We start from the raw sequence: 24,064 nt of genomic DNA, 5'->3' as shown, positions 1-24,064 counted from the left end.
TTATGTAGTTGAAAATGTGTTTCATCTTCTGAGCAAAAGTATGTATAGTAAAGAACAGTCACCTTCCAGCATTTCATGATGGTAAAAGTAGAGTAGCAAAAGCATAGCAAGCAGTCATAGGCTACTCCTGCAGCACGACACGATGCTTGCACTCGAACCGTGCACCCACCTGGCCCAGCAGCTCGGCAGCAGTGCATTAGACCTCCACGCTGACAATGGAGAGGCGGAGCACGGGGCGACTAAGTGGTGCCAGCTCAGGGGGCATGAAGTGGAAGGGCGTCGCAGCCTTGTAGAAGAGGGAGACGTGGATGCACCACCCGATCGATGGGGCAGCCTGCCGTTGGAGCCGTAGACGCACAATAGGCTCCCGTCCTTGCCCTCCACCACGGCAGAAACGGAGGGCATGGGGGTGTCGACAGGCGCATGGCAGGGGAGAGAAAGGGAGGAGATAAATGTGAGATATTGCAGAGGTGCCTGTCATAAGGCCGGCTTCCAGAGGCTTCCGTCAGCGCAGGTGCATTGGATCATCTGTTAACGGCGGATGGGTGTGTGCGTGCAAAGAAAAAATTACTGCCGGGCTAAATGAAGTCATTATCACACAAGGTAGTCTTTAACTAAGAATCTGCCATCTAAAAATACACAAAATAGTCTCCTTAAGCCCAATCCTCTAGTACAAAAGCATGGATTGGCATCATCATCAATGGCAGATCATTACAACACTAAAAATGCTAAACCAAAATGAAAAAATTGCTTGCTGATTTAGCATAACTTGGCTCTAAATTAAATATGTGGGCTCACGACAGTTGTGAGGATTAGGCATTGCACAGGTGTGATGAAGAAAGCTATGATCCATGGGCCTACCTCTGTTGTGATGAGTGAAAGGGGTAATAATTTTAATAATGCCTCAAGCAATGATGGGAAAGCATCACGCAATGCACTGGCCACATGCTCGCCATCACATTTGTTGATCCTTGGGTCTCTTCAGCAGCGGACGACATAGAGGGAAGCTCCATCTAAAGGCGCCCATGGCCACCCCTAATCGCAATCGTTAGATGGTCTGTTCATATATGAATTTGTTCATATATTCAGCGTATTCAAATTTAGTGTATGTTTTTTGGCACATTATTACTAACGATGTAAACAAAAACAACACAGGTAATGGTCCCTATGCTTCAAGCCGTCGAAAATAAAGGATCAGAATCAGTGGGACACTACTACGGTGGTTCTAAACCTAAGGAGCAACAGATTTGAGATAACACTACCCAAACACAAAGAAGGGCATAGCAACTACGAGGTTGTGGACATTATTGTTGAACTGTACGTTATCGCAACCATGCTTGTGGATCTGATATGCTCATGCATGTTAAACACTAGGACGGACGATCAACATACAACTTTAAGGAGGAAGATATTGCCAATATTCACAAGGTATTGACATACAAGTGGCTGACACCACCAACAGTTGAAACAAAAGGGAGGGACAAGTTAAAGCTAGGCTAGGTACGTGTGCCAAAATATTTGAAATTTAGATTGGTATGGAAGGCATTTATGTATGAAACAAAAAGCATTTCTGGTGTACAGTGCGTGTATTTATCTTCAGAAAAAAAGTAACTTTGAATCTATATATGTAGGTAGGCCTAGAAGTATTGTTAGAAATAAGAGTGACAATAGATTGTGTTATACTAATCCAATAGTGATCATAATTTATTAAAAAAAATTACGGCAACCATTTAATCAAAGGAAAGTTTACCGTCATACTAGAAGCATTGTTAGAAAAAGGGAGTACCAGTACTAATGACTCCATGGCATACTAACAAGTGTGTATATAAACAAGAATTAGCAATCAATAAATAGGTAGAGAAGGGAACCAAAACATACTTGACGTGACACAAAAGATTTGTAAATGAAACACAAAGCACCAGATGAGAGCAAATAAATGTGGTACCTGGAAAAGGAAAGAAATGAACAGTAAGTGCATGATGAAGCCAAGATCAAGTCCAACCACATTATTTTAAGCCACTGGAACAGGGAATTACAGATATTCCAAGAGAAATGGAGGGGAAAGCACCCCCGGTTTCTCACAGAATCTACATACTACTCCGGTGGAATTTTAGTCGGTTCTAAAAACTTTGTGATTAAAAATGATCCCAACTTCACCATATTAATCTAGAACCAGTAAAATTGTTATGAACATAGCATGGAGATAGGTAAACCTTACATACCATTGAATATAGTTGAAAGCAGTGAACAACCAGCAGTTCCAATAATGCAAAGTTCTCACTTGTGCACTAGGCTCGTCAATACATGAGCTTTTTAAGAAAAAAGAAAAAACATATAAATCTTCAGGGTACATTGCACAGTCATTTACAATGACAGAAAAGTGCACAAGCAAGTAAAGGGTGAACAGGCATCAATACTAATAGGTAGGAGAGCACGTGCACACTTGTAGTTATCAAAACGGAACCACTTATGAGAAAAAAAAATCTAGGCACATCACAACATGAGTTTTGAAAAAGATTTTAGGTGCAGATTTGAAATGACAGGGAGGCGGATAAATACTAACAATTAGGAGAAGCAACCAGGGAATACGCACTTGTCATGAATAACCACATTATTACTTGAATAATAGCCATATTCACATTTTATTACAAAATCTAAGAAAAGGCATAATAGCTACTGCACATATGACAAAGCTCATGCCTAATGCACTTCTCATGAAAAAACCCTAGGCCTCCAAACACACCACATGAAAGATCACTTAGACCACATCTACCATCTGTTCTATCAAATCTAAGTACAGACCGCATGAAAAATCTAAGTACATAGTATAGGGCACCAACACAAATGTAGTACCGAAGCTAGACTGAGAGTGAAATTCAGTAGGAATTCATACAAAATGGCAGGGATATTCCCAAAAATGAACCTAAATGCTTAGGAAATGCTAATGTACCTACATTTTGTGGCGCCCAAATTGGAGATCCGCCACTTCGATCGACTTCGATTGAAGCTTAGCAGCGACTGATTCATCGAGGAGACGAACTAAACAGAGGCGAGATTCACCAATAGTGACAGATTTGCCATGGATTCGTAAAGTGAGATTCAATATGGAGAACATGGAGGATTAGAAGGGCATATGAAATCGAAACGGCGAAGAACAACAAAAGGATGCGAATGGGGGAAGGGGAACGATGATGACGGACCCAAAACGAACATCTCCACCACCGTGGAAACCACCGTAGGCAAGGCAACCTCCCGTCACAGCTCCTCACTGGAACATCAAAGGCAGCTCGATTCGAAGCTACAAATCATTCATCTAGCCGGATTCGAAGGGCCAGTTCACAGTCTGCTGCGAAATTGACAGTGATTTGAAACCTAGCTTCTACCAGATTCACTAGGGATCGGAGCCCCATTGATGCGAGATTCACTGGGATTAGAATGGGCTACTTGAAGAAAAATGGGATGGAAATGTTTATGCACCTTACAAACCCATGGGAGCCTAGGGGAGGTGGAACATCGCTGGCAGCGGGATGCCGAAATCGACCAGATCACCACCCTTCTTGAACCGTCGAGGTTCCTCCTCCATGAACCATGGGTGAAATCCTCCCTGTTGCCTCCGTCCACAAGCGCTCGTCAACGGCGTCCACCTAGATTCGAAGGGCTTTTGCCCCCATGTCACCGGCTACTGCTAGATTCGTCGGGGATTGCAAGGCGTAGCCATGGTTTCCAATATCGGCCGAAATCTCCTGATATTTCCGATATATCCTCTTTATCCGTAGGTGTCGATAAGGAAATATCTATCTTTTTCGTACAAATTTTGTTTAAATTTATTTAAATTTACTTAAATTTAAATTAAATTTTATTTAAATTTGGTCCGATATTTCCGATATATCCTGTTTATCCTCTTTATCTGTGACCCCCGATAAATTTTAATTCCCGAAAATAAAAACCTTGGGCGTAGCTCCGGCTGCTGGATTCACTTTTGAATTTTGTGCGGGATTGGAAATGAAATGGGAAGACAGAGAACGAAAGGGTGGAGAGAGAACAGAGAGGAAATGGGGAATCGGTATCTGAGAAACGTTGATACTTGTGGCTTGTGGGCCATGTCTGCATCGTTGTGGCTGGGCTCGTGGCTGCATCCGCACAGAGAGATCGGGCAGAAGCAATGGTGTGCATTCCCCAGCGCTAACGCGCGCGCGCTCGTAAAATAGTATTATGGATAAATATATGCAGGGAATTCACATAAATTATGACAAACCAATCATAGGAAAATGTATCCCACACTTTTATTCTGGTGCATATTCAAATTTTACATGAAATGTCTTTAACTGAGCGGAGCTCCCATTGTTGCACCACGCCCTAACCAAGATCTCCTTGACAAGATCCTTCTCTGCCTCGGATGCTAGAGCTGCCTGGTTAGTGTTGGCCTTGCGGTGCCTACACTCGACGTGCTTACTTGGGGTCTACGTCTCCAGTGGAGGTATCTCTGGCTTGAAGTTCATCCCGCTTCTTGATGCCTGTAGCCCGGAGGTGAGTGCTGACTTCGGTTTCGGCGACTCGCCGGCATCGAACGTTTGGGACTGCTGGAACGACTTGGTCCTCTTTGAGTTCAGTGGCGAGATCTTCCACATGCTGGTCTCGCTGTGCGCTCCCCATTGCTGTACCCTATCATGGGTGCGGCCATGGTGCTCCCACAGTCGTCGCAGCTATCTCCCTTCTGGAGTACCGCCATGCGATGATCCTCCCAGCGGCCCAGCCAACCACGGCGACGACGCCTTGTGCTACAGCGTTAATGTCTGCACCTGGGAGTCAGACAACAAGGTCGCAGCACTGGTGTGTGTCCTGCGGTCCGGCTCCTGGGCTATCCGCTGTATAGCCACGGGTCTTGTCCCTAAGTTGCTGGTGCAGATCCTGTCGACTACTGTGCTCACCGGCGACAAGATCTACATGGCAACCCAAAGCAGGATACATGACAAGGGAGATTCTTTATCATCGATGTCCATGAGGGTGTGGAGCTTGATCAATACCCAGGCAACCTTGTCCACTGCTGGGGTGACAATAGTGTCCTCTACACCTCTTCCATATGGATGGGGAGAACAGGCTCAACGTCTGGCTCTGCAGGATGAACGACGAACGCAGGCATGGCGGCACTGGTGCTGCTGGCGGTAGCGCCAACGGGTGGGTGCTCAGGGACACCATTTCCCTGCATGAAACTTGCGGCCATCTCGTGGAGCAGGGTTGGGAGACCGCAGGCGATAGTGATGAGGAAGCCCCTGCAGTAACGGTGGTCGGTGCCGGGGACAATGTAGGGACAACGGAGAAAGACCTACAATTTTCAAAACCAAATCTGATTTCTTTGGGCAATAAAGGTTTTCCTTGTATTGAGATATACTCCGACAACAACACTGTCCAAATCCCCTAAAAATCATTTAATGTCCCCACATAGAAAAAGAGTTACTAATTTAGCAGAAAAATAAATATATGCAGGGAATTCATATAAATTATGACATTCCAAACCTATGAAAATGTATCCCACACTTTTATTCAGGTGCATACATAGAAAAATAATATTCTACCACAAATGTTTTTTACCAACTGATGCTCGTGTCACTGCAAAATGTGCTAGACATGTTGTGTCCATGCTGTTGGGGCCTGCATCGTCGTCAGCCACGAGGTCATCGCCTTCTCCTCATCAGCCAGCAGGCTGTTCCGGCTCTGGAAGATGGCCGCCTTTGGACAGCAGCAGTCGCTGCAGGCTGTCGACTCCCTCGTCGCCGATGGCGGCACCAACATCGTCGAGGGGCTGCGGAAAGCTGCCAGGATGGTGGAGGACAGGCAAGCCAGGAACCTGGTGTGCAGCATCATCCTGCTCTCTGACGGCGTGGACTCCTACAACTTCCTGCCACAGGACGGCTCGGCGCTGGACTAGGCGCCGCTCGTCCCGCGCTCCATCCTTCCCGGGAGCGAGCACTACGTCCCGATCCATGCCTTTGGCTTCGGCATGGACCACGACTCCTGGGCGATGCACGCCGTCGCCCAGATGTCCAGCGGCACCTCCTCATTAATTGACGTGGTGGGGTCGATCCAGGACGCCTTCACGCCGTGCATCGGCGGCCTCCTCTGCGTGGTGGCGCAGGAGACGCGGCTCAGCGTCGAGTGCGCCGACTAAGGCGTGCTGCTGATCATGTCCATCATGTCTGGCAGCTATGCCAGCGGAGTGGACGGCGACTGCCGCGGTGCCTTCATGCACGTCGGCCGCCTCTACGCCAACGATGAGAGGGACTTCCTCGTCACCGTGCGCGTGCCACTGTCACGCGTGTCCATTGCACTTGTCCGGCCGAGCTGCACCTACCGCGACACAGTCACCACGGAGATGGTGCGGGTGGGAGGCGACCCGGTGATGCTGCTCCGCCCGGAGTTCCCGGTGAGCGCGGCGATGTCCCTGCAGCTGGAGCGCGAGTGGCACCGCGTCCACGCCGCTGAGGACATGGCCATGGCGCAAGCCGTTGTGGAGGAGGGCGACTACACCCGCACGGCTTCTGGAGTCGTTCGTGTCACTGTCCTGGGACCAGCAAATGCAGGCGCTAGTGGCCGAGCGGCGGGAGATGCAGGAGCGCGCGCTGAAACCGCAGCTGTATGAGGGGTCTGGCGACGCCTACATCCTGACTGGGATGAGCTCCCACTCATGGCAGCGTGCCACTGTGCTTGGTGACTCGACAGACCTCACGGGCCTCGTCCACAGGTACCAGACGACGTCCATGGTGGACATGCTCAACCGGTCACAGGGGCTTTGGATCGCCTTGCCGTAGCGTGCTGGCGGAGGGAGCGCCGGGAACTGAGTGGTGACTATTATGTGGGCAACTATGATGAAGATGGTGACATTAACTATCAAGTGGTAGAAACAGGAGGCCAAACACAAATGGAGAAAGATTTTCAATTTTTAAAACCACATCGGATTCCTTCAGGCAAAAAAATGTTTTCCTGTATTGAGATATAAAACCAAGAAAAATGTATCCCGCACTTTAAATCATGCGTGCTAGCTACTACTTTTTATACCAACCCGCTGAGCCACATCAAAACAAAAAGATGTTCACATTCTAATCCTTTATGTACCGACGCGCCACCTCATGACACATCTTGCCACATAGAAACAAAATAAATGTCCGCTTGCTACTACTTTCTATATCAACTAACCGCTCAGGCCACACTAAAAAGAAAAAGTTCACTCGCTACTACTTTTATACAAAAGGTGTGGCGGCCATGACAGTGGTAGGGGCCATGACGGTGGGCTGGAAGTAGCCTTGGCTTGCCAACAGCTGGATTTTTTTTTTGGTTTTTTTATAAAACTATTACCCCCCGGTTTGTATTACGAGCCGAGGCGATCTTCATTTCTAAAGTCGATTTGAAACCAACAGTGACGAAATTACTGATGACCTTTCACCAACAAGGGTGAAAACCGGTGATGGGCACTTTGGAATCAACGGCGATGACATATCTGTAGTTGTGAACTTCCGATCTTGTATGGTTCTATGTAGTAAGAGTTTTAGTTCTGGTCCAAACCACATAAAGTTTCTATAAGAGATGTTTTGAAAAGTTCCATGTTTGGCTTTTATATCGTATTATATGCAATGATATTACAGGTGGATGTAGTTCTTGTGATGGCGCGATGCATCACAACATTCCCAATTGTAGATCTACACAGTGGGTAGGGCTGTTGGTAGACAGTGATGTGCCAAGGATGTCGTGTGCTTTGGAACTGAGTGTTGAATATGTGGGCAAGTATTACGATTGAGTGGTAGAAAGTGGTGGCCAAACACAATGGAGAAAGACCTATCATTTTCAAAACCAAATCTGATTTCTTTCCACAATAAATGTTTTTCTTGTATTGAGGTATACTCCCTCAATAATACAATCCAATGCCCCTATAAATCATTTCATGTCCCCCATAAAATAAGTTACTAATTTAGTAATATATATATATATATATATATATATATATATATATATATATGTATGTAATTCACATAAATGTTGACATACAAAACCCTTGAAAAATGTATCCCACATTTTTAATTAGGTGCATACATAGAAAATTCATATTTTACCACAAAATGTTTTTTATGTACCGATGCTCTTGTCGCTGCAAATTGTGATGGACATTTTTGGACATGTTGCTGGGGCCCATATCATCATCAACTACGAGGTGGCTCCCATCGTTGCAACACGCTCCCACCAACGAAGATCTCCTTGAGAAGATCCTTCTCTACCTTATATGCTAGAGCTAAGTCGTTAGAGCCGTGGTCGTCAACAAGTGTTGGCATCATGGCGCCTCCACTCATCGTGCCTACTCAGGTCTACATCTCTAGTGGAGGCATCTCTAGCTCGGAGTTCATCCAGCTTCCTGATGCCTCTAGCCCGGTGGTGAGTGCTGAATTGGGTTTCGGGAACTTGCTGGTGCCAACATTTGGGACTGCAGAAACGGCTTGGTCCTCTTTGAGTTCGGCGGTGAGACCTGCCACCGCGCTGGTCTCCCTGTGCGCTCCCTACTGATGTACCCTAACATGGACAAGGCCATGGTCCTCCCACGGTCACCGCATCGTCGCGCTCAATCCGCTTGGCAGACGTGTCATTCTGTCGACACTTTTCCCCTTTCCGGCCCCGCCCCACGGTGGGAGGTCGTCATCCATTACTATAGTAGCAGTTTTGGCTAGTGGGCAACCTGTTCACCTCCGCCAAATCATCTGGGTAAATATGGATTAACAGAGGCGGACATATGTTCGCCAGCATTAATGAATTAAAAAAAATAAAAACAGCAATGCCGTCGATGGGCCCGCCTAGCCGATCCACAGGGCCCGCTGAGCCCATCGATGAGCTGTTGCTGCTCGCTTGATTTGCGCGTCCGCCACCGTCAGAGAGGCCCGCATGTGTACCATCGCCTGAGAAGCCCACGCTCGCCAGATCCGTAGTCGGTGCGGCCTCGCGCGTGAGCCGTCGCTGGATCTGGGTGGCCGCGGTGATGCCGCACCGCAGTTGAGCGCTCTGCTCATCTTGCCGCGCACACAGCCGCTCCACAGGGCAGCTCAACATCGCCTAGGGGATTTCAAGAGTATTCATTGAATACCCGTTATTTTTACCAATAAAAGGTATTTCAAGGTACAATCAATCATACATGTTAAAAAATAAGGCTGAATCAATCCATTTGTTTACCTTTTGAAATTTTGAATACACGTTCTTCGAATCTTGGCCCAACGTTTGATCGCGCCAATTTACGGGATCGTCAAAACCTAGCGGTGAGCGAGCAAGCAACGCCACTCTGATACCTGGATGCCCTTGCCAAGCTCTCGTTCCGCATCTAGTGCCGCCTGATCCGTGAGGGCTAGGGTTTTGTGGTGGGTTTGGGGATCAGTGGCAAGGCACCATTTATACTGCCACACGAGTTGCTGTGTGGTGACGTGTGTGGGGGAAGTGTGGGCAGATTTGGAAAGTGGTGACGGGATGATGGTCAGCGTGACTTGTGGCGGCGTTCGGTATGACGAGGTGAGAGGGATGCAAGGGAACTATAGTAACGTGAATTGCTGCGCGGGAAGAGGAAGGACATAGGAAGGTCTTGCGATTTGAACTTTCTGCTATGTTCAAATTGAATCACTTGCAAAAATCAAGTATTTGTGGTCTTGTTTGGAAACAAAAAAATATTTGTTTAAAATATGTTTTCTTCTTGTATCCACCTGATTATAAGAGCGGGATATATATTACGGGACAAGGTGTGATATGCAATCTTTGTACATGCCACCATGGGGAGTAGGTGATCGCGCGAATCATCAAACCTCAGAAGAAAAATCTTGTATCTTCATTGTTCCTACGGTTTGCGTATTCTACACTTGCTCTTTACTTTGTGCAATCTCGTTCCTGTGTAGTCGTTTTGCCCACTTGCTTGTTTGCCTCATGTAGTTTTTGTTGTTGTTTGAGTAGCTTGCTAGTTCTACTGGCAGCTTGTTAATTACCATGATCATTAGAATTGTGTAGGAGCTTGTGAATGACCCTGGTTTGGTTTTGATAATTGAGTGATAACCTAGGTGGACTAATATGTGTTGGATGTGAGATACACATAGGTGCTTAGTCCATAGCAACACTTAGAAAAAACCTAGTGCTCAACCATAGTCTGGTGACTCAAGATGATTATGGCCAAGAATGGACGTTTTTCTTTTATCGAGATATACACTCACAACAGTACAATCCAAAGCCCCTAAAAACATTTAATGCCCCCCATAAAAGAATTTACTAATTTAGCAAAAATAAAAAATACACATATGCAGGGAATTCACATATATTATGACAAATGAAACGTAGGAAAATGTATCCCACACTTTTAATCTGGTGCATATATAGAAAAAAAATCATATTTTACATGAAATGTTTTTAACCGAGCGGGGCTGGGATCATTGCAACACGCCGCCACCAACGAGCCTTGGATGCCGGAGCTCAGTCGTTAGTGCTAGCAAGTGCTGGCCTCGCGGCACCTCGACGGAGCTGGTCTCGCTGTGCACTCCCCACTGTTGTACCCTAACAAGGACAAGGCCGTGGTGCTCCCACGGTCGCCGCAGCCATCCACCTTCTCAGAGTACGCCCATGCGATCTTCTCCCAGCCGACCACGATGACGATGCCTTGTGCTACTGCTTCAGCGTCTGCACCTAGGAGTCAGACAATAAGGTCGTGGCACTGGTGTGTGTCCTACGGTCCGGCTCCTAGGCCATCCGCTGCATAGCCATGGGTCTTCTCGATAAGTCAACGGTCCATATCCTGCCTACTATTGTGCTCGCCTGCGACAAGATCTATATGGTGACCCTGAGGGTACTCTGTCCTCTACCATTTCCATGTGGATGGGGCAAATTAAACAGGCTCAACGTCTAGCTCCGCACAATGAATGACGACCGTGGGCTCGGCGGCAGCACCAACCGGTGGGCGGTGCTGGGGACAACATCCCATGCCACCTAAGCCGATTCACCGTCACTGAATGCTACGGGGAGATAAGGCCGCAGACTGTGTGGGAGTGCCTACTAGGCTCCACAAGGAGCGTGACATCATTGTCGGGCATGAGGCGGTGCACGCCCTCGTGGATGATGGCTTCCCCACGGAGGAGCGCGAGGTGGTCAGGGCCGAGTGTGCGCCACAGGCCGGCGGCCCAAAACGAGCGTATCCTAGAATGCCACTGCAGCTGTCCACGTACACAATACCAGTTAGCAAAACGAGCCCGAGAGTAAAATGATTGGTATGGGAAAGTTTAATGTGCTGAACACTTGGTCTGGTAGGTTCGGGCTTAGTAGGCAACACACAAGAAGTCAAGGGTTATTTTGAGGTTTCCACGTTGAAAACCAAATCTGATTTCTTTGAGCTATAAATGTTTTTTTGTTTATTGAGATATACTCCAACAATAATACAATCCAAAGCCCCTAAAAATCATTTAATGTCCCCCCATAAAAGAAGTTACTAATTTAGCAAACATAAATAAATATATCCAGGGAATTCACATAAATTATGACAAACCAATACTAGGAAAATGTTTCTCACACTTTTAATCTGGTGCATATATAGAAAAAAAATCATATTTTACATGAAATGTCTTTAACTGAGCAGAGCTCCCATCGTTGCACCACGCCCTCACCAACGGAGATCTCCTTGACAAGATCCTTCTCCGCCTCGGATACCAGAGCTGCCTGGTTAGTACCGCACTCACCAGCAAGTGTTGACCATGCAGCGCCTACACTAGACGATCTTACTTGGGGTCTACGTCTCCAGTGGAGGCACCTCTGTCTTGGAGTTCATCCGGCTTCCTGTTGCCTGTAGCGCGGAGGTGAGTGCTGACTCGCCGGCATCGAACGTTTGGGACTGCTGGAACGACTTGGTCCTCTTCAAGTTCAGTGGCGAGACCTTCCGCCATGCTTGTCTCGCTGTGCGCTCCCCACTGTTGTACCCTTCTACCATGGTGCTCCCACAGTCGCCACAGCCATCTTCCTTTCGGAGGACCGCCATGCGATGCTCCTCCCAGCCGACCACGGCGACGACGCCTTGTCCTACCGCTTTAGCGTCTGCACCTAGGAGTCAGACAATAAGGTCATGGCACTGGTGTGTGTCCTACTGTCCGGCTCCTGGGCCATCCGCTGCATAGCCATGGGTTTTCTCGATAAGTCAACGTTCCATATCCCGCCTACTATTGTTCTCGCCTGCGACAAAATCTATATGGCGACCCAATACATCCTAGGACTAGATCGACCTCACCAAGGAGAGATTCTTCATCGCCGATCTCCCTGAGGGTGTGGCGCTTGATCAGTACCCAGGCAACACCTTGTCCACTGCCGAGGGGAGGACTCTGTCCTCCACCTCTTCCATGTGGATGGGGCGAATTGAATAGGCTCAAGGTCTAGCTCCGCAGGATGAATGACAACCGTGGGCATGGCAGCTGCACCAACAGGTGGGCGGTGCTGGAGACAACATCACATGCCACCTAAGCCAATTCACTGTCGCTGAATGCTACGGGGAGATAAGCTAGACCGCAGACATCATTGTCGGGCATGAGGCGGTGCACGCCCTCAAGGATGATGGCTTCCCCATGGAGGAGCACGAGGTGCTCGGGGCCCAGTGTCTGCCACAGGCCGGCGGCCCAAAACGAGCGTGGCCAAGAATGCCACTGCAGCTGTCCACGTACACAATACCGGTTAGCAAAACGAGACCGAGGGTAAAATGATTGGTGTGGGAAAGTTTAATGTGCTGAACACTTGGTCTGGTAGGTTGGGGGCTATGTAGGCAACACACAAGACGTCAGGGGTTATTTAGAGGTTTCCACTTTGAAAACCAAATCTGATTTCTTTGGGCTATAAATGTTTTTTGTTTATTGAGATATACTCCAACAATAATACAATCCAAAGCCTCTAAAAATCATTTAATCTTCCCCTATAAAAGAAGTTACTAATTTAGCTAACATAAATAAATATGTGCATGGAATTCACAAAAATTATGACAAACCAATCTGTTAACACTGGATTTTGGTCGACTTTGGAAGATGACAGGTGGGCCCGCATGTGGGAAGAAAGACATTCGGCAAACAAAACGAGCGGTCGGCTAAATGCTTGTGCGGTCGGTTACTTCAGAAGGTGGTGACTCCATTCGGGAAAGCAGAAGATGGCAAGCAAAGCCGATCGAAAAGATGAAAGTTGTAATAATAAAGGACTCTGAGAGTTTAGGGCAAGGAATCGTAGTTTCCAAGTTTGTTTAAGAGTTCCTTTGTAAATCGTAGTCTTTTAGGACTCGTGTTTTGTCTAGGGTATAAATATTGACCCTCGACCATTGTAATAGGCGTTCACAACCAAATCAATACAACCGGCCCCGTGCCTACTTTCGAGTCCTTTTGTCGTGTCGTCGAGTTCTTCGAGAGGAGTCATCGATCCGTCGACCTCCATAAGTTCCGACAACCTTGTTATCATGTTTAGTATCATGCGGTGGATTTAGACGTGATGCAAGTAGTCTTGTTTGTTTTCAATGATCGTGCGGCGGATCTTTGCTTGACAATCAAGAAGTCTTTGCTTATGCTTTGTTTATGAGTAGATACCGTGCGGCAGGCGTTTGCTCAATATGCTTAGTGAAAGCAAGACAGTTATCGGCTCTATTAGATACGGCAAAATCTAAATAGATTCATTAAGTTATCCTGTGTTGCATGTTTTAAATATTTTATATATTTGTAACACACTTCTGCCCAATCTAGATTGATATTGTTCGGCCCTCTCCTATGGTTTTATTCGTGCTTCAATGATCATTACTTTCATATTACCTTTGCAAATAGATAACATGCTCATAATGGCTGAATTATTTTAATCTAGATTGTCACATGTTGTGGGTTCATGCATGTTAATTACGTTTAAGCTTTGACGAAACTAGGTGTCGTGCGGCAGATGCAGGTTTTAGATTAGCTTAATCGTGTTTATTTGCACGTTCCTTCTTCATGGACCCCAACTCGGCTGGACCTGCTGAGCTTGGATATGCATTAACGCATAATTAATTTCACTTGTTCAAACATGTCTTCCCATGCACATGCATTCGGCAATCGGATCTTTACGTGTGTTCATCTTACGATTAGCCGAATGGTTTATAAACTTGTTGGCAGACAGCTTCCTATAGCTGTATGTCGTTGTAAGTGGCTTCAGGGCCGTATATATGGAACTGTCTGGTCTCACCCGACATGTTCCGGTTTGGCATTTAACTGTTTTATCCCTTGTTAGTTTTTTTAGGTCAAACTGACTGGCACGTTTCCGGATCACGAAGCACCCGGGCACCCGATTGAAGCCACGCTTTCCGGCTTGCTGTGTGTGAGGCACAGTGCGTCACATTTTGTGTCAACACACTTTTTGGCACGCTCGGTGGGACCAGTCTGTTAGTTCAAGATGGCGTCTGAGATCAACAATGATCATGTTCTGGATGTGAGCATGGCAGAATTGCCAGATAATTACAGGGATTTAGTGCTACAAGCATGTGAGCAATACCAACGGAAGTGTTTGATGTCTTTTTCCAAAAACAAGAGCAACAAAGTGTTTCAAAAGCAGTCAATGCCAAGGGTTCTTCTTCCACATCAAACTGATTACACTGAAGAGGAGGATGCTCAGAAGATGGCAGCCCTGGTTTATAAAGCTATGGGAGAAACCATGACAAACCATCACACAGCTTTTCTGAATACCTTTCGGGCAATCATGATCAGTACTTTTGGTCCAATGGTTGATAAATACTTTGAAGAAAATGTTGGCCCACTCAGTGGACCGACACTTTTCAATGTTCCAAAGCATCAAGAGAAGCCTGTTGGAAAAGAAGGAGCATCGACTTCAAATATAGGTGGATTGACTCACACTGAAAAGCAATCACATCCCACCTATGGCCAGGTAACATTTGGTACCACAGGAGAAGTGCCACTTTAGCCTTATAGAGTTTCTCCAGCATCAAACAGATTGCAGAAGAATATGTATGGAGATGGGTATCAGGAATTTACTGATTACAATGCTATCAATGCTGTGCCAAATCCAGGGTATAGGAGTGCTTCAGGATTGCCTTCTGGAGTGCAGGTACAAGGAAATCAGGATTCAGGCATTGATGTTTTGATGCACAGGATGGCTGATATGATGCAGAATCAGTTCGGCTTGAAGCCAAAAAATCAATCCTATTCATACAAGTCTCCTTATCCAGAGTGGTACAACAGAGTGGCGTTACCTCCAAGGGTGAAGCCTCCAACAGATTTGACCAAGTTTTCTGGTCAAGATGATACTAGTACCATAGAGCACGTCAGTCGGTACTTAATGCAGCTTGGAGAAGCTGCTTCAGATGAAGCTTGGAGGATTCGATATTTTCCTTTGTCTCTTACAGGACCAGCTTTCACGTGGTTCACGTCTTTACCAGCTCATTCCATTGGTACGTGGGCAGAGCTAGAGCAGAAGTTTCATTCATATTTCTACACGGGTACTAATGAGAAGAAGTTGGTCGATCTCATGAGTCTGAGGATGAGAACAAATGAGACACCATTGGAATATCTTCGCAGATTTAGGGAAACCAAGAATATGTGTTATTCTCTGAATTTACCAGATGATCAACTACCTGGAATAGCTATAGCAGGAATGTTGCCGAATATCAGGGAGAAGTTGTTCGGCATGGAGTTTGATGATCTTGGCCAACTTGCACAGCGTTTAGCAGCTATGAGTAATCAGGCCCAAGGATTCAGGAGAGATAATCGCTTTCAGAAGAACAATGCCACTAATGAGGTGTATCAAGGTTTTCTGGAGGAAGCGACTGAGTATATTGATGAAGATGAGATAGCTGCAGCTGAGTTGAATTGGGCAAAGGAGCCTACTCAAATTAGTCAACGCTGGTTGAAACAACAAAAGGGAACCTATGATTTTGATGTTACTAAGGCAGACAGGCTTTTTGCATTATTGATGAAGGAAGGACGCATCAAGCTGCCAGAAGGACATCCCATGCTACGTCCTGAAGGAGTGAAAGACAAAAAGTATTGTGGCTTCCATAACACTAATTCTCACTCTATCAATGATTGCCGAGTGTTCAGAATACGAATCCAGAAAGCTATCCAAGAGGGACATTTGAAGTTTGATGGCAAGATGAGAATTGATGATCAGCCTTTTCCACAAAATATGATTTCTTTCTCTGTGAATATGGTCTCTGCCAATGATCTCAAAGGTAAAGGCAAGATGAAGGTGTTGACTTCTGATAGAGCAAAGAAAAGTGGTGCTGTTGACCCGGATCGGCAAGTTACCAGTAGAGAGCTGCAGCAACGAGTTCGGTTTCAGAATAGCCGAACCGAGAAAGGTCAAACTTCCAAACCCAGAGTTACATCACGTATTTTGCTAAACAAGTGGCAGAGAGAGCAAGAGAAGGGATACTATAAGAAGCAATGGTTTATGGAAGAATGCCGGAGGTATGAGGAAGAGGTATGCCGAAGGGAGCAAGAAGAATACATGACAGAACAGGAGCAGTCTCATTGGGGTTGTTCATTCTTTAGGCATTGTTGGAATGAAGGCTTGAGGTTGCCTGCTAGAAATAATTGTCCGGAGTGTAGTGCTCAGTACTCCGAGTATAGGCAATCTCGAGTCAACCGCCGTCCCAGTCTATGAAAGACTTGGAACGAAGGTTCCTGAAGATGATCGGCGCTTAAAAATAGATGATTTTGAGAATCAGCAAAGGAAAAGATTTGCAGGTCAAGGTTGGATTCATGATAGGGTGCATGATGAAGAAGCTGATTCCTATAGATACGTATGGCAAAAAGGACAGTGGTGTCCTCCAGGCCTGAGGAAAAGTCAGAAAAGAAGAGTTCAACGGTTGAGGAATAGGGAGTTGAAACAGGAAGTTACCGAAACAAAGCAAATATGGCGTCCTAAGAAGAAGCCTGATGAATGTGGTCCTTCGGCTGATGCTTGCATGGCTTTCTTCCTCCCATCAGAGTTTATAGCTCCCAAAAGCCAAGATGTCCAAGAAGAGGTGTACTCTGATTTTGATGAAAGTGAATGTCAGGATTTGATGGCCCAGCTTGTATTAACACAGCAGGCTGTTTTTGACAAACCAATCAAGAATCGTCACTTGAGACCACTCTATTTAAAGGGATATGTCAATGGCAAGCCTTTAACTAAGATGTTTGTTGATGGAGGGGCTGCTATCAATATCATGCCTTATACTACCTTCAGAAAGCTTGGGATGACTAATGAAGAATTGTTGAAAACTGACATGGTGCTTAGGGACTTTGCTGGCAACCCTTCCGATACCCGAGGTGCTATCCATGTCGAGCTGACTATTGGGTCGAAAACTCTGATTACTACCTTTTTTGTCATTGATGGCAAGGGGGCATATAGTCTACTCTTGGGCAGAGATTGGATCCATGCTAATTGCTGCATTCCTTCAACCATGCATCAAATTCTCATTCAATGGATTGGAGATGACGTTGAAGTTGTACATGCTGATGATTCGGTAAGTGTTGCTGCCGCAGAATCTACCTACTGGGAATATGAAGGCGTCGATTGTTTCTCTAGAAAAGTGTGGAAAGAAGGTCCTGTAAATGTTTTCAGCGAGGGCCAACAGCCGATCCAAGCAGTCGGCTCTCATAGTAATTTTTAATGGGAAATCCTGTCGATGGCAACAAAGGAAAGTTGGGACGTGGTTTTATGTCGGCTGATAAGTTGGAAGAAATTGATGTTGGTGATGGTTCTAAGCCAAGGCCGATGTATATTAGTGCAAAGTTAGACCCAGAATATAAATCAAAGTTGATAGATCTGTTGAAAGAGTTTAAAGATTGTTTTGCTTGGGATTACACGGAAATGCCTGGATTGGATCGTTCCATTGTTGAGCATCGATTACCCATTAAACCTGGATTTCGTCCTTACAAACAACCTCCACGGAAGATATACAAAGAAGAGGTATTGGCCGATGTGAAGAAGGAGGTTGAAAGATTAATAGAAGCAAACTTCATTCGGCCATGCAAGTATGCAGAGTGGATTTCAAATATAGTACCGGTATACAAGAAAAATGGAAAAATGAGGGTTTGCATAGATTTTCAGAAATCTTAATAAGGCCACTCCCATGGATGGTTACCCAATGCCAGTTGCCGATTTACTAGTAGATGCAGCAGCAGGTTATGAAGTCATTAGTTTTATGGATGGTAATGCTGGCTATAATCAAATTTTTATGGCAAATGGTCTCCAAATTGGGAAGGTCCTTTCCGAATAGTAGAATGTGTACCTGGCAATGCATACATATTGAAGACTTTATTTGGGGAGGAGTTTACCAGAGCTATCAATGGAAGATTTCTTAAGAAATATTACCCCAGTGTTGAGGTTGGTTCATGAACGTAGATCAGAAAAGCCGATAAAAGGAAAATCGCCTTTAGCCTAAAAAATAAAACTGAGAATAGCCGATATTGTTCATATCGCCTTTAGCACAAAATAGCCGATGCAGTTTGCATCGCCTCTAGCACAAGAATGTTTATGCAAGACCGGGGTGTTTTCAGCATTTTTCTGACAGTCGCAGGCAGAATTTTACCGAAAAGAATCAAAGAAATAAGTATTCTTCCAAAAGACAAGTTTATTTACAGAAGTCCATCCTAATACAAACTACTCCTCAAATAACTTGTTGAGGACGGACTGGGGATTTGTGGACTCGGCAAGGGCGACGGCATGATCATCGTAGACCTCCAGACGCTCATCGATGTCGTCGATCTCGTCCGGGCGTCCTCCAGCGAAGCCGACTGGCTGGAAGGAGTAGTCTTCGTTGGTTCGGGAGGTCATTGCCGCCAGCCCGAGAGAAACACCAAGGTGCACACCTTGGATGACGGCCTGATCAACACGGCCGTCCACAGCATCAAGGCGTGCCTCGGATGTCTTCCCCTGGGCATTCACCTTGTCGGCAACCTTGTTCGCCGCCGCCTTCAGGCGGTCGTTCTCCGCAGAAAGAGCTGGGCAGAAAAGAAAAAATGGGTCAGCAAGCAGGGGAAGCCAGAATGATAAAACCAAATGAAGATATCAGACCGGTGATGGCGTCGCAGAGTTGCTTCCGCTGGTCCTCCCATTCGGCTTGCTCGATGCCGAATTTCTTGGAGACGTCGCCTAGCTCCTCCCGGGCCTCGTCTCTCTCCTGGCGAAATTTGAGCGCTTCCTCAGTGAGAATATGGATGGTGTGCATCTGCTGGTTCCGCCGGGCCCCAAGGATTGGAATGATAGGAGCTTGAAGAGCTGGAGGATCCGGAGGAGCCGGATGATGGAGTTCCCGGTTGAGCTGCTGTCGCCGGAGGAAGGAGATGATATTGGCTGGAGCTGATGACCCTTATCCTGATGAATGAGGAAGAAAAAATCAAAACTAAGAGATGAACAAGAAAATCGCAAGGGGGCAAAAAGCCGATTCGTACCCACGGCGCCGGCAGCGCGATGCTCTGCTTCCTTCCGCCTCTCCGTCAGGCAGGTCGCTTGCCACGGTCGCCACTATTCGCCATTTGCTTTGGTGGAGGTTAGGGTTTTCTTCTGGAATGAATCGAACAAAGGAAGTGGAGGAGACGGATATGAGAACGCTAAAACGGAAGATAGCGATGAAGGCTAACGGAAGGGTCTATTTATAAGCCGAAGCGAAGAATCGTGGTGAATTCCACGGAGTCGTGGGGCGAGAATGCCGAACGATGGAGTAGGGTTTTTCCCTTTCAGCTGGGCCGCTACTGGGCTGGGCCAGGCATGGATTAAGTCGGGCGTCGTTCGACTATCTCCCTGATTTGTTGGAGCCAGCATTGTTCGGCTATACCCTCACAACATTTAAATTAGGATTCGTTCGGCTATCGGAAGAATGGAGACAATCGGCTACATTCTAATCGAGAAATTTAAAGGAGAATGGCCGATTGCTTTTTCAAACGAATAAAAATATGTAAACATGAAGTTGATTGATCAAGGGACAGAGTATATCACACTTAAGTTTATTACAAGCCCAATGTCTACTTGTTCAGAAGCTGATTGATTGCCTCTATGGCTTCAGTCCTGATTCGGCTAACATTATCTAGCACTTTCTGATCTTCATCTTCAGAACTCTGGATGCTGGATAACTTAGTTTTGATTTGCTGATCTTCTTTGATGGCCGAAGTTATCTTTAGTGAAGCTGCTTCTATGTTCTTCGGCAAATTAGCTATATGGGCCCTGTGAGACTGAATTTTGGCATTCAGTTCGGCTAGTTGAGCTTCTAGTCTGCTTTTTTCATCCTCCATGGCTTTCAGTTCAGGCTCCAAGGTTGTCAAGGAATTTCTTGTAGTCTGGATATGAGAGTGAAGATCTTTAATCTCCAGCTTCTTCAAAGATCTATCCTTCTGCAAAGCAGCCCTTGAAGATATGTTCTTGGTTGCCCTTCTCACCATGGCAAAGTGGTCATCAAGATGGGCTGCAGATTCTAGGGGGGCCTTGAGAGCAGAAGGGATATCTTGATCAATGAGTTCAAGGAGGTCTCTTATCTGATCTGCATCCTGAACCAGAATAATGGTATCCTTGTTCAGCAGAATGATCACCTCTTTTAGCCGAGCCTGATTTTCCAGCGATAAGGTTTGTTGAGAAGTAATCTCTTCACCTTTCTCAATGATGTAGTCCTCAATAGAGAAGGAGTAGCTGGTGGTCGGTTTAGTGATGTTCTTCTAAAAGAAAAGAGAAGAAAGGAGGTGTTAGCCGATTGGGTGAATTTGCTAAAATATAGTGTAAGACAAGGCATTACCTGCTGAACTGATTGATCATCAGGATGGGTTATACCCTGGCTTGCTGGAGGACTTGGCTGAATGTTCAGAAGGGACGGGTTTGGAGCTTGATCAGGAGAAGTTTCCCTCACCAGTTCATCTAAGATTTCATCTATTCTCAATAAAGTAAATGATAATGAGCATAAGGGATAGATGTTATTAAAAAAAAGGGGGAATTGGTTGAACGATGTTACTTATAGTCTCATCAGATTTATGAGCCTTTGAACCTTCAGCTTCATGAGTCTCTGAAGCTTCACTGTCATGGATTTCTTCATTTTCGGTAGAAACTTCAGGAGTTGGTTTTACAGCTGCTGAGGTGCTGCCTAGTCTGGGAATTTCGACTTGTGGCTGCAATGGAAGTAATGAATATAGAGGTGGTCAGGTTTACTGCTAAGTGGGGTTGTTAACCTGATAGAGAATAAAAGGTTCATACCTTAAGAGATAATTTGGCTTTCTTGGTCCTTGGTTTCTTGGGTAAGAGAAAACTTTCAGGTGTTTTCCTTTTGCTTTTTCCTCTTGAAGATGCAGCAGCTGAAGTAGCAGGAGTTCTCATGAGTGCCTTTAAAGGTACTGAATCCAAAGTTGCAGGAATTTTCATGAATTCCTTTAATTTTGGAGCATCAAACCCCAGAGCAGGCTTGGGACCAGCCGAATAGTACTGGATTGCTTTGGCAGGGGGAGTAGACTCAAGATCCTGTGCATAACCAGATGTTAGAATAAGAAGTGAATTCAAGAGCAGGAAATGATGAGCATAATGAAATTACCTCACTATCAGAAGCAAAATCGGGCTGCAAGTTTTTGCATAAAGGATGAACTGATATATTGAAGATATGAGCATGCCATTCTTGCCACCAAGAGACAAAGAAGGGATGAGCAACATCTATTAGCCCAAATGGAGATGGTTCGTATGTTGGCAATTCCCATCCTAATTCAAAGATTTTCTTGGCTTCCATTCTTTCTGTTATTACTTCCCTTGACTTTATGATTGTTGAGAAAGGAATCTTGGGGGCAGCTGGCCACATCCTAATTGTCTGGCCACCATATTTGGATAGTAGAATTCGTAGGTGGACTGCACTAATCTCCCATGATGAAATTCGGCTGGCAGAATGCAAGGTTTGATAAAGGAGTTGAAGATCTCCGTGGATTCTTGACCTGAACAACCAATTTCATAGCTAAACTTGCAGGGCAAAGTCAAATTTTCATTTTCTCTGTAAGGGAACCAGAGCACATTGCCGAATCCTTTGAAAAACAGCTTGAAGAAATGACCAATGTCTATGTCAATGCTGATAGATGATGCTGCTTCCCCATAAGTCTGACAAGCCTTAACCTTTGCTGTACTGCCTTCAGCATAGTTAACTGAAGGAAAACTTAGATTGAAGAGGCTCACAGAGGTTATCTGATGCATGTATAGCTGGAGCCACATCTGAATTAGCCACCAGGGACCATTCACACAAGAGATTTCTCCACCTTGGCGCATCTGAAGAGTAATCTGATGCATCATATGATAAACAGACCCTAAGAGATATTTGCCTAGTGGGATCTGAGTGCCTGCAGTTAAGTCTTCAGCCATCACCATATGATTCAGAGTTGGTTCATTGGATTTTCCACAGAAGATGAATCTGCATAGCCACATATTCATGAAGGCTTTCAACTCTTTGTCAGAAATGGTGCCAGATGCATTCATGTAGTTCTGGATGTATTTGACCCATCCACATCCAGAGCTGATGGCTCTTTGATTACTTTTGCTCTTGTACTTATGAGGGTATACTGGTAGTGACACGTTCAAGCCAGTCATCATGAACACGTCGGCTAGAGTGATGGTCATCATACCATGACCGAAGATGAAGGCATTAATGGTGTCAGACCAAAAATGGGAAGCTGCTATCAAAAGGGAATCGTTTCTGGGTGTTTCTGCTAAGGATAATTCCAGACAATGACTGATGTCTTGACTTTCCCAGTGGCTGCTGCTTTTCTCCAGCATTCTCCTGTACCAATTCCGCCATCCAGCGATTGGGGGAAATGGCCAATTCTTGAACGTGTTTGGCCATCGGTTTGGCAAGGTGATCCCAGATTTGAAAGGGATTCTTTGGGTTTCCTTCTCGATAATTTCAAAAGGGTCAGGATTTCCCATTGGGCCGAGGAAATAGGAATCGGGGTTGGCAGCATAAGGGATCAAAATCTGATTCTTGTATTCCTTTAAAGGGTGATTGAAATCAAAGAGGAATAAGCCAAAAGAAGAACGGGAAGATCAAGTGGAAATTGCCGAATATAAGTGAAGTTTACCTCTGGAATTTCATCCTGGGTCGCCATTGAAGATTCGAAGTGGGTCCGAGGTTGCGCTGAAAGCTTGAATTTTTGGACAGCGGCTGCGGTGTTGAACGGTGCTGACCTAGGAGGAAGAAGGAGCTTGTGGTCAATTTCAGAATAAAACAACTTTTATCCCGAAATTGAGGGGGCATGTGTTAACACTGGATTTTGGTCGACTTTGGAAGATGACAGGTGGGACCCGCATGTGGGAAGAAGGACATTCGGCAAACAAAACGAGCGGTCGGCTAAATGCTTGTGCGGTCGGTTACTTCAGAAGGTGGTGACTCCATTCGGGAAAGCAGAAGATGGCAAGGCAAAGCCGATCGAAAAGATGAAAGTTGTAATAATAAAGGACTCTGAGAGTTTAGGGCAAGGAATCGTAGTTTCCAAGTTTGTTTAAGAGTTCCTTTGTAAATCGTAGTCTTTTAGGACTCGTGTTTTGTCTAGGGTATAAATATTGACCCTCGACCATTGTAATAGGCGTTCACAACCAAATCAATACAACCGGCCCCGTGCCTACTTTCGAGTCCTTTTGTCGTGTCGTCGAGTTCTTCGAGAGGAGTCATCGATCCGTCGACCTCCGTAAGTTCCGACAACCTTGTTATCATGTTTAGTATCATGCGGTGGATTTAGACGTGATGCAAGTAGTCTTGTTTGTTTTCAATGATCGTGCGGCGGATCTTTGCTTGACAATCAAGAAGTCTTTGCTTATGCTTTGTTTATGAGTAGATACCGTGCGGCAGGCGTTTGCTCAATATGCTTAGTGAAAGCAAGACAGTTATCGGCTCTATTAGATACGGCAAAATCTAAATAGATTCATTAAGTTATCCTGTGTTGCATGTTTTAAATATTTTATATATTTGTAACACACTTCTGCCCAATCTAGATTGATATTGTTCGGCCCTCTCCTATGGTTTTATTCGTGCTTCAATGATCATTACTTTCATATTACCTTTGCAAATAGATAACATGCTCAT

General features: G+C 45.7%; 2 protein-coding genes and 2 pseudogenes across 2 annotated transcripts; 2 read left to right on the top strand and 2 right to left on the bottom strand.

The window, feature by feature from the left end:
- The first annotated feature begins 4,052 nt into the window (after nt 1-4,052).
- Nucleotides 4,053-6,806, top strand: LOC136543215 (uncharacterized; annotated as a pseudogene).
- Nucleotides 6,807-11,009: 4,203 nt separating this feature from the next.
- On the top strand, nt 11,010-12,501 carry LOC136543214 (uncharacterized; annotated as a pseudogene).
- A 6,138-nt stretch (nt 12,502-18,639) lies between these two features.
- Nucleotides 18,640-19,207, bottom strand: LOC136543213 (uncharacterized). Its single transcript, XM_066535727.1, has 2 exons — nt 19,054-19,207; nt 18,640-18,980 (listed from the first exon to the last, which is right to left on the bottom strand). The coding sequence occupies exons 1-2, from the start codon at nt 19,205-19,207 to the stop codon at nt 18,640-18,642; spliced, it is 495 nt and encodes a 164-aa protein (XP_066391824.1).
- A 1,732-nt stretch (nt 19,208-20,939) lies between these two features.
- LOC136543212 (uncharacterized) lies at nt 20,940-21,625 on the bottom strand. Its single transcript, XM_066535725.1, has 3 exons — nt 21,545-21,625; nt 21,214-21,474; nt 20,940-21,128 (listed from the first exon to the last, which is right to left on the bottom strand). The coding sequence occupies exons 2-3, from the start codon at nt 21,376-21,378 to the stop codon at nt 20,940-20,942; spliced, it is 354 nt and encodes a 117-aa protein (XP_066391822.1). The 5' UTR covers nt 21,379-21,474; nt 21,545-21,625.
- Nucleotides 21,626-24,064: the final 2,439 nt, after the last annotated feature.

This window comes from Miscanthus floridulus, chromosome 3, assembly GCF_019320115.1.
Source record: "Miscanthus floridulus cultivar M001 chromosome 3, ASM1932011v1, whole genome shotgun sequence".
NCBI lineage: Eukaryota > Viridiplantae > Streptophyta > Magnoliopsida > Poales > Poaceae > Miscanthus > Miscanthus floridulus.
Note: the sequence above shows the minus strand (reverse complement) of the source record. Positions and strands in the feature narration are given on the sequence as shown.